At 45.7% G+C, this 14,419-nt stretch overlaps 1 protein-coding gene across 7 annotated transcripts in view; it reads left to right on the forward strand.

Moving 5' to 3' along the window:
- LOC130297600 (protoheme IX farnesyltransferase, mitochondrial) overlaps nt 1–14,419 on the forward strand; it is a 492,900-nt gene that overhangs the window by 366,760 nt on the left and 111,721 nt on the right. For 5 of the 7 annotated variants that reach the window (XM_056550251.1, XM_056550253.1, XM_056550254.1 and 2 more), the window contains 3 exons: nt 1,623–1,750; nt 3,120–3,393; nt 4,610–4,734. In XM_056550251.1, coding sequence (XP_056406226.1) covers nt 1,623–1,750; nt 3,120–3,393; nt 4,610–4,734 — 527 coding nt within the window. The remainder of the gene's footprint in view (nt 1–1,622; nt 1,751–3,119; nt 3,394–4,609; nt 4,735–14,419) is intronic. The other 2 variants (XM_056550258.1, XM_056550257.1) reach the window with 1 other exon arrangement.

A 14,419-nucleotide genomic window follows, 5' to 3' on the forward strand; every position in this document is an offset into this window, starting at 1 on the left:
AGTACAGTATTCCCGGTCTCTCATGTGCTGTATAGTACAGTATTCCCTGTCTCTCATGTACTGTGTAGTACAGTATTCCCTGTCCCTCATGTACTGTGTAGTACAGTATTCTCGGTCTCTCATGTACTGTGCAGTACCGTATTTCTTTTCCTTGCGACCTTCCTTGTTTACTCCTTCTTCTGTTTTATTTGGGAGCCATCTCTGCAGCGAGGTCACCTTGTGCCCCGGTATAACAGACCCCTATATACAGCGCAGTCGTTTCTAATTTCCCTGCAGCTCCACAAAAATATGAGCTTTAAAGCCCCAGAACGGTGCATCAACTGGAAAAATATGAGCGCAGTGTTTGCTTAATGGTGGCCTAATGATCTGGTGACAGCGCTCGGCTGACGTGTTTTTACACCAATTACAAAAGAATATCTGATGGAGAGGGAAGTTTACGTTACTGCTAGAAGAAAGGACCCCAGAGTGTTCTCCCGTGTACTCTCTCTCTTAATGTTTTCCACTTCCTGGTAATGGTAACAGGGGTCTTTCCTTACGATGTTGAGCGGCCTCTTAATACTGTTAACCTCTTATAGAGCTATTGGAGAAGCCTCTATAGATGTAGCAGTGCTGATCGTTCGTCCTGATCCTCCTGATTCATGAATGAATGTAGCTTTGACAGTAAGAGAGCAAAAAGACTGGAGTCATGTAATTGTATGATATAATGTATAGAGTTTGGAGTCCCCACAGCTGATTGTTGGGGGAGAGAACCCTCCCAAACCGCCCCCCCCCCGACTCAATTCAGAGACCCCTGTAATTGAAACGGATTGTCCATAGCAAAGAACCCCATCCGAATATCAGTACAGTCCTCTGTGCAGGAAATGTTTGTGGTGTAATCCCTGGATTTTGGTGGATTCCAGCTTTGTTTAGATTGTGAACCCCAATGGGGACAGGGACCAACTTGAGTTTACAGTGCTGCAGAATCTGTGTGCGCTATATAATTAAAGAGAGTTATTATTTGCCTTCCTTCTATGTAGTTTCCTTTAAGGATCTGTACGGTGTATATATAGATGGATATATATGTATATATGGGCAGAAGTCTTTTCTCCTGATCAGGGACCCCAGCTCCGATCTCACAGGCCCCGTTCTGCTGGTTCACTGCCCCCTGACTGTCCCCCTATGGGCCGTTCTTACTAACAGAAGTGCCTGTACCGCTCCTCAATTTAGCGCAGCGATAATTGAAGTTCCTTCATTGGCGCCATATTTGTGAGGAATTGGTCCCCCTCGCTCCCTTCTGTCGGTGCTTCCTGATCATGTTGGGTTTATGGGATGGAAACAGTATCATTCGCCTGCAGTATAGCTGTCTAGTGGATCTTCAGCTGTTTTTCGGCCAAAGTAAATTATTTGATATACGTGTATGGGGTGGGGGGTAGGTGCTTTTTCTGATACTGAGATCCAAATCTTCTGCATGTATATAGTTACATAACATCCTTACCGCCTGCAGCCAGTGCTGGAGGAATCTTACGGAGGTCAGTGTAAAGTGTATGAAGTAGGCTCCTCTGCTCACACTATGGAGGTTGTTTTTTTAGTGATTGATATGTCAATAAGATGCTTATACTCCTCTCCCCTTCCTCCCTCTCTAGGTGTATCTGGAATGTGTTTGGCGCAGATTCACCGGACGGTGGTGGTGTCACCAGCCACTTTCTGCCTGATTCGAACCTGCAGGAGACAAAATGACCGATGGCGAATGTTCCATCCGGCCAAACGTAAGGTTCGTAGTGCCATCCAGGGGCCATGTATTTCTTAATAGTACAATGTTCCTTCGCCCTGCACTGGGGCTGCTGTGCTGTCCCTAGAGCCGCCATACACATAAGATATCCGTCGTCAAAATCCAGTGATTTCTCTAGGCTCAAACAACTTTCCATTGAGTATGGGGCCTCCTGATTTCCCTGACTGCAGATGTCATAGAAGTGAAGGATGAGGGATTTCAACCACCCAACCCTTATGTCTAGCAGAGGTTCTTTCCCTATTCAAAATATTTGCATGCTCAATTGACCTGAGCGTGCATGTGTATGGAGAGCTGTGTCAACACTTGTTCAGATATAAGCTATCTTACATGTTTGGCCAGCGTCAGTCAGATAAACATTTTCTAGTTCTGTGAATGCAGCCAGCAAAGGGGTACTTTAAAAAAAAAAAAATGTTTTTTAATTTACTGGTGCCAGAAAGTTAAACAGATTTGTAAATTACTTCTATTAAAAAATCTTAATCCTTTTAGTACTTTTTAGCAGCTGTATACTACAGAGGAAATGCTTTACTTTTTGAATTTCTTTTTTGTCTTGTCCACAGTGCTCTCTGCTGACACCTGATGCCCGTATCAGGAACTGTCCTGAGCAGCATAGGTTTGCTATGGGGATTTGGGGATTTTCTCCTGCTCTGGACAGTTCCTGATACAGGCATCAGGTGTCAGCAGAGAGCACTGTGGACAACACAAAAAAGAAATAAAAAAAATATTTTCCTCTGTAGCAAACAGCTGCTAAAAAGTACTGAGAGGATTAAGATTTTTTAATAGAAGTAATTTACATATCTTTAACTTTCTGGCACCAGTTCATAAAGAAAAAAAGTTTTCCACCGGAGTACCCCTTTAAGGCTCCAGTTACACTAGTACATACTGCATCTAGCTGTGTTCGTGGGTGCAGACTGCAAATAGTGACTGTAAGAGGAAATGAATGAATGAGAGGCAACTAGTTTCACGTCACCTGCGGAGGCTTCTTCCGGCCAAGGTGCACGCCTTGGCGTGCACCTTGGCCGGAAGTAGCCTCCGCAGGTGACGTGAAACTAGTTGCCTCTCATTGGTGTGCCCCGCGTCTGAGAGCTTGCCGGCTCTCGCTCCCCACTATGGAACTTTGTTTCATCAACTTCACTGCTATGTTTAAGAAATTAAAGTCTCTTAGATGCTGAAGATGTATTCAGGTAAGAGCGACTTCATTCATTTCCTCTTACAGTCACTATAGTCATATTATAATATTATATGTATTTATCATGTTCTGATCATCTTTAAATGTTCTGACATCTTTAAATGTTTGAAGTAGGGTCTTCAATTTCTATTAAAATTATAAACTTGTCCCCTTGTGTTTATTCAGTATGTGACACAACAAGTGATTGTATGCCAGAGAGCAAAGCCAAAGCAAGACCTCACCGATCCCGCCATACCAGAAGAGAGCGTCCTGCAAGAAGTGAAGTCCGTATCATCCGTACTGCCCATCAGAGAGGCGTCCAATAGTCCTCTCGCTGAGGAAGAGACCCCCAACCAAACCATCCCCCAGGCCAAAGAGGAGAGGGGCTGGAGGGAAATAAAAGTGGATGCGTCCACATTACCGGGAATACTGGCCAGGCTGTCCAAAATCAGACTGTCAGGTTAGTATGGGCGTCCAGCCCCTTTATATGAGGATGAGGACGTGTAAAGTGTAATGAGTCCTAATGGCGATCAATAATGGTGCGAAAATGCAATTAAATCCTCAAATTATAAAGCAAAAAGATAAGAGAATAATGACCTATATATTATGGGGAGGGGGGACTGCGGTCATTACAGGGAATTGGCAATTATCAGCCTGGATGTAAACGATCGGTGATAGAGGAAAAGGTATCCTAAGCCATGTGAAAGGGAATGTCACCGCATTGTCTGCAGACATCTATTATTAAACAACAACAAGAAAAAACATGGTCTCAAAAAGCAGGAGGTGCACTTATTCTGGGGGAGCAGATCCTGCGCTTGTAGTCCGTTGCTAAGGGTAATCCCCAGCATAAAATGCATACAATGGGGGATGCCCGCAGCAGACCACAAGTGCCACAAGTGAAAGGTGTGGATGTGTAACGTATGGAATAAAACATACATTTAAGTGCACTACTGTGGTAGACGGAGACAGTGACATATGGCTAACCCTCAACACTGATGTTACACATCTATTATTATCCAGGATTGGAAAAACATGGCTGCTTTTTCTAGAAACATCACCACACTTGTCCTCAGGCTGTTTTTTTTTTTTTTTCTAACCCTGGATAAGTCCTTTAGGGTAGAATCACACGTGCCGTTTTTTTTGCTGCATTTTAGCTGCTGCATAGCACTACTACATCCTACCATTGAAGTCAAAATACGCAGCTGATTATGCTACCCATCGACTTCAGAAAATATGTAGCAGCCAAAACGGCACATGTGACTCAATCCTTAAAGGGGAGACTCGTTACGACAGCCCCTACATCTGAGGCCAGCCCGGTTAGAAGGCAGTGTCCTCCGATTCAGCATTTGTAAACAAGATGTTACTATCTGGGAAGCTGCAGCACCATGTTCTTTACCCCTAAAGTTAGTATTATAGTTTTATCATAAGGCTGGGGGGAGTAGTAAAAGAATACCACAGCACTCCTTACATGCAGATTCAGAAAGCCATTGCTAGCTTTTATTTTTCACCACAAAATACGTTGTTTCACCGGTATTGGTATGGCTCTGCCGAAACTTTCATATTTTGTGGTGGCAAATAAAGGCTACTGAATCTGCATATAAGGAGCACAGAATACATTATCAGATCCTACATTGTGCAGGCAGATTATGTAACATTACCACCTTTTGTTGTTGCAGCTTTGGTGGTGATCACAGCTTCTGCTGGATATGCCATGGCCCCAGTGCCCTTTGACCTGAGCTGCTTCCTCTTGGCATCTGTTGGCACCGGACTGGCCTCTTGTGCTGCCAATACCATCAACCAGGTAAGTGCACTTGTGCCATTTTTATACTGTTTGGATCGCTGACCCTTTATAATCTGGGTTTTTACCTGATTTATATTTTTTTCTGTGATTATTGAGTAAACTGGCGGACCAAGATTAAAGCGCAAATGTTGCCTAGAATAGGTTTGTAAAGCTACATCCACAATGCACTAGGGCAGGCATAGGCAACCTTCAGCACTGCAAATGTTTTGGACTACATCTCCCATGATGCTTTGTCAGCATTTTGGCTGCAAGAGCATCATGGGAGATGTAGTCCAAAACATCTGCAGTGCCGAATGTTGCCTATGCCTGCCCTAGGGCTTCACATCACATCCTGCAGTCGTCCGAACAGTCGGGGAGATCCATGTAAGTCAGTGGGAGACAGATGGTATATAGCAGCATTTGGTTTTTAGCATTCGTTACCATATACATTTTTTTCCTGAAAGAAGTATAGTTTGAACGGGAACAAAAATGTAGTGTGAACGCACCCTTAGCTGCTGAATGCTGCAGTACCATGGCACAGCAACTACAAAATATATGGCGCTTTGCCTGGGAAACAATAAAGAGGCCTCAGCGCTGGCCCATCAATCAGCTGATCAGTCAGGGACCCCATACGTGTAAACGTCCCAGAAACCCATTTAAAGGGGTACTCCCATGGAAAACTTTTTTTTTTTAAATCAACTGGAGCCAGAAAGTTCAACAGATTTGTAAATTACTTCTATTAAAAAAATCTTAATCCTTCCAGTACTTTTTAGGGGCTATGTACTACAGAGGAAATTCATTACTTTTTAGATTTCTCTGATGTCATGACCACAGTGCTCTCTGCTGACCTCTGCTGTCCATTTTAGGAACTGTCCAGAGCAGGAGAAAATCCCCATAGCAAACATATGCTGCTCTGAACAGTTCTCTCTGCTGATCATTTTAGGAACTGTCCAGAGCAGCATATGTTTGCTATGGGGATTTTCTCCTGCTCTTGACAGTTCCTAAAATGGACAGCAGAGGTCAGCAGAGAAATCTAAAAAGTAAAGCATTTCCTCTGTAGTATGTAGCCCCTAAAAAGTACTGGAAAGATTAAGATTTTTTAATAGAAATAACTTACAAATCTGTTTTAACTTTCTGGCACCAGTTGATTTAAAAAATAAAGTTTTCCACGGGAGTACCCCTTCAAATAGTGTCCTATGGTATTATGATATAATAAGATTATTCCGTAATCATCTGTATCTTGACAAATGTTCGTAGATCAGGGTTTCCCAGCCAGGGTTCCTCCAGCTGTTGCAAAACTACAACTCTCAGCATGCCCGGACAGCCGTTGGCTGTCCGGGCATGCTGAGAGTTCTAGTTTTGCAACAGTTTGAGGCATCCTTGGATGGAAAGCCCTTTTGCCACCTATATGGGGCACACTGTTATGCTGTTAAGGATGGGTTAATGTGCCGCCTTAATCTGTGAGTGACTACCGCTGTACTATTTTTGCCGAGTGTCGACGCAAGAAAATTCACATCAGGCCAGGTTGGTATGAGTTCCCTCCTCGGTGTTGACTCCAGGGAGTTATGCTTTATTACAGGAAGTAAATTTGGTTTTTACATTTGGAAAAAGGAGGGTTAGTTATGACATCACAATTAGCATGTTACATTTTGATTGGTTGTTCGATTATTGTGTCCGTATATATATTAGCATATCTAGTGTCCATTAATTTCTTGGCAAAAGTTCTCTGTTCGTCAGATGTTTAGTCTTTCTACTCCACATGGAGTCATTTCGCCGCCTGTATTCAGAGTCACGAGCAGATAGCATTCTGATGTATATGGGTTAAAGGGTAGGTAACAGATATATTTTTCCAGCAGCAATGGCATTTTAGTATATTGATCAGTCATTAGAAACATAAGGGTCATCCCTATCAATGCCATCTTTGTAGACCAGCAGTTTTTAGCTGATCCACGAATCGCTGACATTGATCTTGCTCGTAAAAAATAAATAAAAAATAATGGTAATTGAGGTTTTTCTGTAGTTGATTCCTTTCCCCTTGTAATACATACATTTTATTAACCCCGTGACTGTAGGGCCCCGCAGATAAGGCCGAGCCGAGCGGCCCACGTAGCGACAGCATTCATGGGATCAAATGAGAGATCAGTAAATGAATTTTTAGCACATTATCCCCTGCACTGATCTTAAGAAGCAGCACCATTTATGTCCACAGCCCCCACCTTATCCCATATACATGGTGGGCTCGTGACTTTATGTGGTGCAGGGCCCTTTTGATTTCCATAATCAAAGTGTTGTAGAAGTGCGGTGAAGAGGGAGGAGGAGGGGCGGCTCTTGTGAAGATGAGCTGACGGCGGCAGCTTCTTTTATCTCCCTGTAAGATCCGCAGATAACTCTTTAGACATATCATCATATACATAATGGCAGCCGAGAGGCCGTTTCCCTATTATCTCCGCACAACACACCTTTTAATGTTTAGTAAACCTGTCCCGGTAATGGGCTCTCCACCAGACGCGCACCGCCATTTATATATATATATATATGGTATCCAGGAGGGGACTGCGGTGTGACTGGTACCGTATCGGCTTCCTTTTATGTCCTCGCACATTCCTGTGATGCCCCTTAGACCCGAGACTGATTTCTCTAGATCACCAGAGCCATCAGCAACCACATAGTATCCAGCTTCACCCAGCTTAACCAGGCTCCTGAATGCTAATGCTGTCCAGAGTTATCCGGAATTAGTAAAACATAGCTTCTTTATTTCCGGAAACAGCACCATTCTTGTCCTCAGGTTGTGCGTGGTATTGCAGCTTATTTCTATTGAAGTGAATGCAACAGAGTTGTAATACCACACACAAACTGAGGACAGGTTTGGCGCTGATCAGCCATGAGAGCTTGGATGGCGCCGTATTTGCCCCCATGCTGCTCCCTTACAGTCAGATATCGCTAGGAAGGCAGAATATGTATCAACTTTAACTAGAAACTTGGAGACATTATTTTTGTTGTTCATATCAGAAATATTCGTAGCAAATTCCAGAGCAGACAGTAAAACAGTCAAAGTCTGTTTGGGCATGCTGGGAGTTGAAGTTTTGCAATATCTGGAGGGCCACACTTTGGAGTGCAGTAGGTAGAAGAAATCCCGACAGTCACAAGTAGATGCTGAATCACCATAAAGGGGTACTCCGCCCCTAGCATCTTATCTTATCCCCTATCCTTTGGAAAGGGGATAAGATATCAGATCGCGGCGGTCCCACCGCTGGGGACCCCCGGGATCTCCGCTGCGGCACCCCGCTATCATTACTGCACAGAGCAATCGGAGCATCGTGACGTCACAGCCCGCCCTCTTAATGCAAGTCTATGGGAGGGGGCGTGACGGCCACCACGCCCCCTCCCATAGACTTGTATTGAAGGGCGGGCCGTGACGTAACGAGGGGGTGGAGCCGTGACGTCACGATGCTCCAGCCCCTGTATTGCCGGTCATTACGATAGCGGGGTGCCGCAGCGGAGATCCCGGGGTTCCCAAGCAGCAGGACCCCCGCAATCTGATCAGTTGATAAAGGTCACTAGGTGGCCGAAACGCGTCCTGTGTGTCGCTACTATTCTGTGTTCATGATTCTGCTAATAAACACTTAAAGGGGTGCTCCGCCCCTAGCATCTTATCCCCTATCCAAAGGATAGGGGATAAGATATCAGATTGCGGGGGTCCTGCTGCTTGGGAACCCCGGGATCTCCGCTGCGGCACCCCGCTATCGTAATGACCGGCAATACAGGGGCTGGAGCATCGTGACGTCACGGCTCCACCCCCTCGTTACGTCACGGCCCGCCCCCTCAATGCAAGTCTATGGGAGGGGGCGTGATGGCTCCAGCCCCTGTATTACCGGTCATTACGATAGCGGGGTGCCGCAGCGGAGATCCCGGGGTTCCCAAGCAGCAGGACCCCCGCAATCTGATATCTTATCCCCTATCCTTTGGATAGGGGATAAGATGCTAGGGGCGGAGCACCCCTTTAAGTGTTTATTAACAGAAGCATAGTAGCGACACACAGGACCCGTTTCGGCCACCTCGTGGCCTTCATCAACTGATCAGTTGATAAAGGTCACTAGGTGGCCGAAACGCGTCCCGTGTGTCGCTACTATTCTGTGTTCATGATTCTGCTAATAAACACTTAAAGGGGTACTGCACTGCTCAGCGTTTGGGACAAACTGTTCCGAACCCTGGGGCTGGTGCCGGGAGCTTGTGACGTCATAGCCCTGCCCCCCTCACCACGTCACGCCCCGCCCCCTCAATGCAAGTCTATGGGAGGGGGCGTGATGGCTGTCACGCCACCCCCCATAGACTTGCATTGAGGGGGAGGGGTGTGACGTCAGGAGGAGGTGGGGCTATGTCACAAGCTCCCAGGCGCCGGTGTGAGGTGGTTTTTTGCGCCCCCGTAGATCCATGCGTCCTCTCCTCCCCCAGCTCTCCGAAGATTTCCGAAGCTAGAGCTCAGGGAGGGAAGAGCAACGGGAGAGAGAAGGTTCACGCCCCCTCCTCATCTCCCCTCCCTGAGGACATAAATCTCCACGGCAGGTCCCCTCCCTCATCTTCCCGAGCTGAGGACATAGAGCAGTGCTCCCAATGAGCTCTATGTGTAAAAGGGGACATACTGCATGGGCTAAAGGGGGACATACTGCATGGGCTAAAGGGGGACATACTGCACGGGCTAAAGGGGGACATACTGTACGGGCTAAAGGGGGACATACTGCACGGGCTAAAGGGGGACATACTGTACGGGCTAAAGGGGGACATACTGCACGGGCTAAAGGGGGACATACTGCACGGGCTAAAGGGGGACATACTGCACGGGCTAAAGGGGGACATACTGTACGGGCTAAAGGGGGACATACTGTACGGGCTAAAGGGGGACATACTGTACGGGCTAAAGGGGGACATACTGTACGGGCTAAAGGGGGACATACTGTACGGGCTAAAGGGGGACATACTGCAAGGGCTAAAGGGGGACATACTGCAAGGGCTAAAGGGGGACATACTGCACGGGCTAAAGGGGGACATACTGTATGGGCTAAAGGGGGACATACTGTATGGGCTAAAGGGGGACATTTAGCCCGTGCAGTATGCCCCCCTTTAGCCCGTGCAGTATGTCCCCCTTTACACATAGAGCTCATTGGGAGCACTGCTCTATGTCCTCAGCTCGGGGAGATGAGGGAGGGACCTGCTGTGGAGATCTATGTCCTCAGGGAGGGGGGGTGCCGTAGAGATCTGCGTCCAGCCGAGCTCAGGGAGGGGAGATGAGGAGGGGGCGTGAACCTCCTCCTTCCCCTTGCTCTGCCCTCCCCGAGTTCTAGCTTCGGAAATGTTCGGAGAGCTGGGGGAGGAGCGGACGCATGGATCTACGGGGGCGCAAAAAACCACCTCACACCGGCTCCAGTGTTCAGAATAGTTAGTTCCAAATGCCGAGCAGCGGAGTACCCCTTTAAGGTGATTCAGCATCTACCTGTGAGTGCCGGGATTTCTTCTACTTACTGCATTTGTTTATCGGTCCGCGTGCAGGGCCACTGCCCTAGCATTTTCCATTTGCTTTTCAATGGGATCTGATCGGCATCTGGTTACTTGAGGTGGTTTCCACCGGAATCTGCACAGATTAAAAAAAAAAAACAACAACAACAAAAGAAAAGAAAAAACCTGGACAATGATTTTACAGGAATTCAGAAATGAAATCCGTATGAAAAATCCATCTTGTAAACGTACATTAAAGGCACGTTCACACGTGTATCCTAAAATGTATGAGAAATTTGGAAACAATATCAAGTGCAGATTTCTTGTGGTGTGAACACGGATTTGATGCTCATTTGCACGTTCCCATTTGTTTCAATGAAAATTATTTGCACAGAAGAAGCAGGTTCTTTTACCAAGTAGATGAGACGAGAAATCTGACGTGTTGAATTTTCGTCCGAACTTGCTGTTTCTACAGGTAAATCTGCAGCAGATTCTGAAATTTTTTACCGTATATACTCGAGTATTAGCCGTTCCAAATATAAGCCGAGGCCCCTAATTTCCCCCCAAAAACCCAGGAAAAGTTATTGACTCCACTATAAGCCTAGGGTGGGAAATACATCATCCCCCCTGTCATCATCCAGACCCCCGTCATTATCACTCTCATCATCACCCCGTCATCATCTTGCTCGTCATCATCCTCCCCTTTATCATCCAGACCCCCCTTTTGTTTTCTACTCACTGGGTCGTACATCTTCGGCCATCTATGCTGCAGGGACCGTCCGGTGGGGAGGGTTAGTCGTTCCGGGCTGTCCATCTTCACCGGGAGGCCCTCTTCTCCGCGTTGACGTTGAGTTGACGACGACGCGCAGGGACGTCCGTGCGCAGCAGACGTCCGTGACGTCCCTGCGCATGAATGTCCCTGCGCGGTGGCGTCAATGCAGCATCACTTGTTCGGAGCCTGCCCGGAGCGGAGAAGAGGGCCTCCTGGTAAAGATGGACAGCCCGGAACGACTAACCCTCCCAACCGGACGGTCCCTGCAGCATAGATGGCCGAAGATGGACGGCCCGGACCATCCCCTCACAGCTAGGTTTTTGTTCACTCGAGTATAAGCCGAGGGGGGTGTTTTCAGCACGAAAAATCGTGCTGAAAAACTCGGTTTATACTTGAGTATATACGGTATCAAATTTGCTATAATACATTTCATTGCAGATATATTGTAGATTTTTGACTTTTCAAGTCATCGGGGAAAGTTTACAATTCCGCAAAGTTTCCGTGACGTAAATTGACAGTAAAATTCTTAAAGTCTTTGCTTTTAATACTCTCTTTGTTCTGGACAGAAGGATAGTTTATTTTTCTCTGATAGGACATTTCCTTTAAGGGTTGTTGCTATCACACAATAGTCTCCCGACAAGATCATAAAAATTGCATCGGCAGCTCCCATATTAGAGGGCGTCACTACAGATGGCGAATTGTGTTCTGTAATATCTGTGACCTATAGAAGGGAATATGACATTTGCAGCCGGCTTCTTTCACCACGTCTCCTGCGCTTTTTGCATTACAAATAAAAGGGCTGAGTCAGGAGCCATCATTGTTCCCTTACTTCTCAGATAACCAGCCTTAGAGGGAATCCTGCTGTGCATGGGGTCAGAGGTCAGCTTCCAAGCCGAGGGGATTTTCTCTCCTTCCCGATACATAATTATGGTTTTTAAGAACTCGGCGTGAGCGGATCTTCTGTCCCTTCTTGCGCGCAGAGATGGCGATACAGAAACTTGTGCGTTCTACCTCCCGTTTTTTCAGTCTAATCTGCGGCCATGCTGACTCGATTGAGCAATAATGGAGGGAAGAGACTGGAGGCCTGCACTGTACAGTATGACATGGCATCATGGGGGGCAGGACCCCGTACCGCTGATAAATGGAAATGAGATGTGATGTGTGACAAGTTGTTAGGGAGGAATCGCTGTCAGTCCCCGACAGGCTGCCTTTCCGCTTGATCACATGGGGCAGGTCATGTCAGCAGATTCCATAAGATTTGATGTAATTCGGAATATCATCAGTTCTCCTTCTTAAAGGGGAATAGCAATAAGGAGATAAAAGACAAATGCCATTACCATCCATAACACTATGTAATGTGTCTGCTATCTCTGTTCCTGCTCTATTAGGGACTATAGTGAGTCCAGCTTACCTGCATTGTCTATTGGAGTCTAAACTAAACTGAATCCACCTATATAGGATTCCAAAACTCAGTCGCCTTCCACCGAAGGGAAATGCAACTGAGAAACTTACTCAGGACTATATTTACAGGTACCCAAAGGGGAAGACAGAGAAACTTACTGGGGGACTATGTCTACAGGTTCCTGAATGGGAAGATAATTGAGAAACTTACTGGGGGAACTATATTTACAGGTACCTGAAGGGGACTTTCTAATGTCCTGGGGATTAAGCAGGCTGACTGGGGGTCTTGCTGGGGTCTATATATACTGCGGGCAAAAGTCAAATGGACTTGGGAACATGCTGGATACAATATTTATGACTACCAGAGGAGGAAGGAGACTCACAGGGAATTACACAGAGATGCCTGTACAGGTATCTGAAGGGGAAGGAGACTGGGAACTAAATGGGGACTATATTTATAGCAGCCTGACTGAAGAACTTACTAGAAACTATATTTACAGCTGCAAGAAGGTGAAGGAAATAGACTAGAGATCTGGCATGAAACTATATTTATAGCTGCCAGGGGGGAGGAAGACTGACTAAGAAACTTACTCAACATTAACTTTATATTTGCCTTTAGAGGGAAGTGATGAAATAAGAAGCTTACTAGGGACTTTATATACAGCTAACAGAAGATGGTAACTACTGACTGGGAAATGTACAAGGGACTGTATTTATAGCTAACAAAAGAGGGAGAATACTGACTGGGAAATTTCCTAGGGACTTCACAGCTAAACATGTTCACAGCTGCCAGTAGTGGAAGGAGATTAACTGGTGGTGATGTGGAGTTGGGGGAACGAAAGATGCATAGACTGCATGTAAGGCTGGGTTCATATATATCAGGTCCCGGCGCAGTTTCCCTTCGGCGTGCACTGGAGGGAAACTGATGCTAGAACTGATCCCATTCATTTGAATGGGACAGTTCACAATCATCCAGCGTCTCAATTTTGACGCTGGATGGTTGGACACGCCGGAGGCCACCAGACAGGGGAATGAAACTTGCTGCGTTCCCCTTTCCGCCGTGCAAATTCAGTGTCAAATACAACTTGTCATCAGTTGTGGCATCAGTTGTGTCCGGATACCGGACATATGTGAACTCAGCCTAAGCAATACTCAGCATCACTCCTATGCTAAATAAGACAAATTAATATGTTGGTATATTTCCTTCTTGGACATTGAGAGGGTTTGTCACTGACACATGGGCCTAGAATCGGACCTTTTATGTCGATATGCCTGCAATAGGATGTGATTTGAGTTTTTTCTTCATATACCCCATAGCTCCTGCATTACCACATTATAATGACTGGAATGTTCCTAGATTTCTTATCAAACATCGCTCTGAGAATCCCTGCCATGTATCTCACTATCCTATTTAGCTCCAACCAAGTCTCTGCAGAAAGGGAACTGAATGTAGACTAAATACAAGCGTCATTAATCTGTCATCACCCTCTATTTCTGCGCTATTTGATGTGTCCACAGTGTGCTTTTATCTGCTGTCTATGTGCGAGGCGCAAGTATTTTCTGCAGAATTTATAAGATGTCTGAGGAAATGTGCTGAGGGGTATCTGTAAATAATTGTAACCTTGCAAAAAAGGTGTCCCTGCTTCCATTGTGAATGCTCCGCCACAGGCTTCATGTCCGATCACCTGGTGCTGGACTTTCTCCTGCGTTAAGTGAAAATTTCAACTACTCAAATCATAACTACTATAATATTTATATAGGGTATAATTTCTATTATATAACATTCCATGTGCAAGAATATAACTACTATAATACTTCTCCCTATATACAAGAATATAACTGCTATAATACTGCTCCTATATACAAGAATATAACTACTATAATACTGCTCCTATATACAAGAATATAACTACTATAATACTTCTCCCTATATACAAGAATATAACTACTATAATACTGCTCCTATATACAAGAATATAACTACTATAATACTGCTCCTATATACAAGAATATAACTCCTATAATACTGCTCCTATATACAAG

Source organism: Hyla sarda, chromosome 13 (genome assembly GCF_029499605.1).
Source record: "Hyla sarda isolate aHylSar1 chromosome 13, aHylSar1.hap1, whole genome shotgun sequence".
Classification (NCBI taxonomy): domain Eukaryota; kingdom Metazoa; phylum Chordata; class Amphibia; order Anura; family Hylidae; genus Hyla; species Hyla sarda.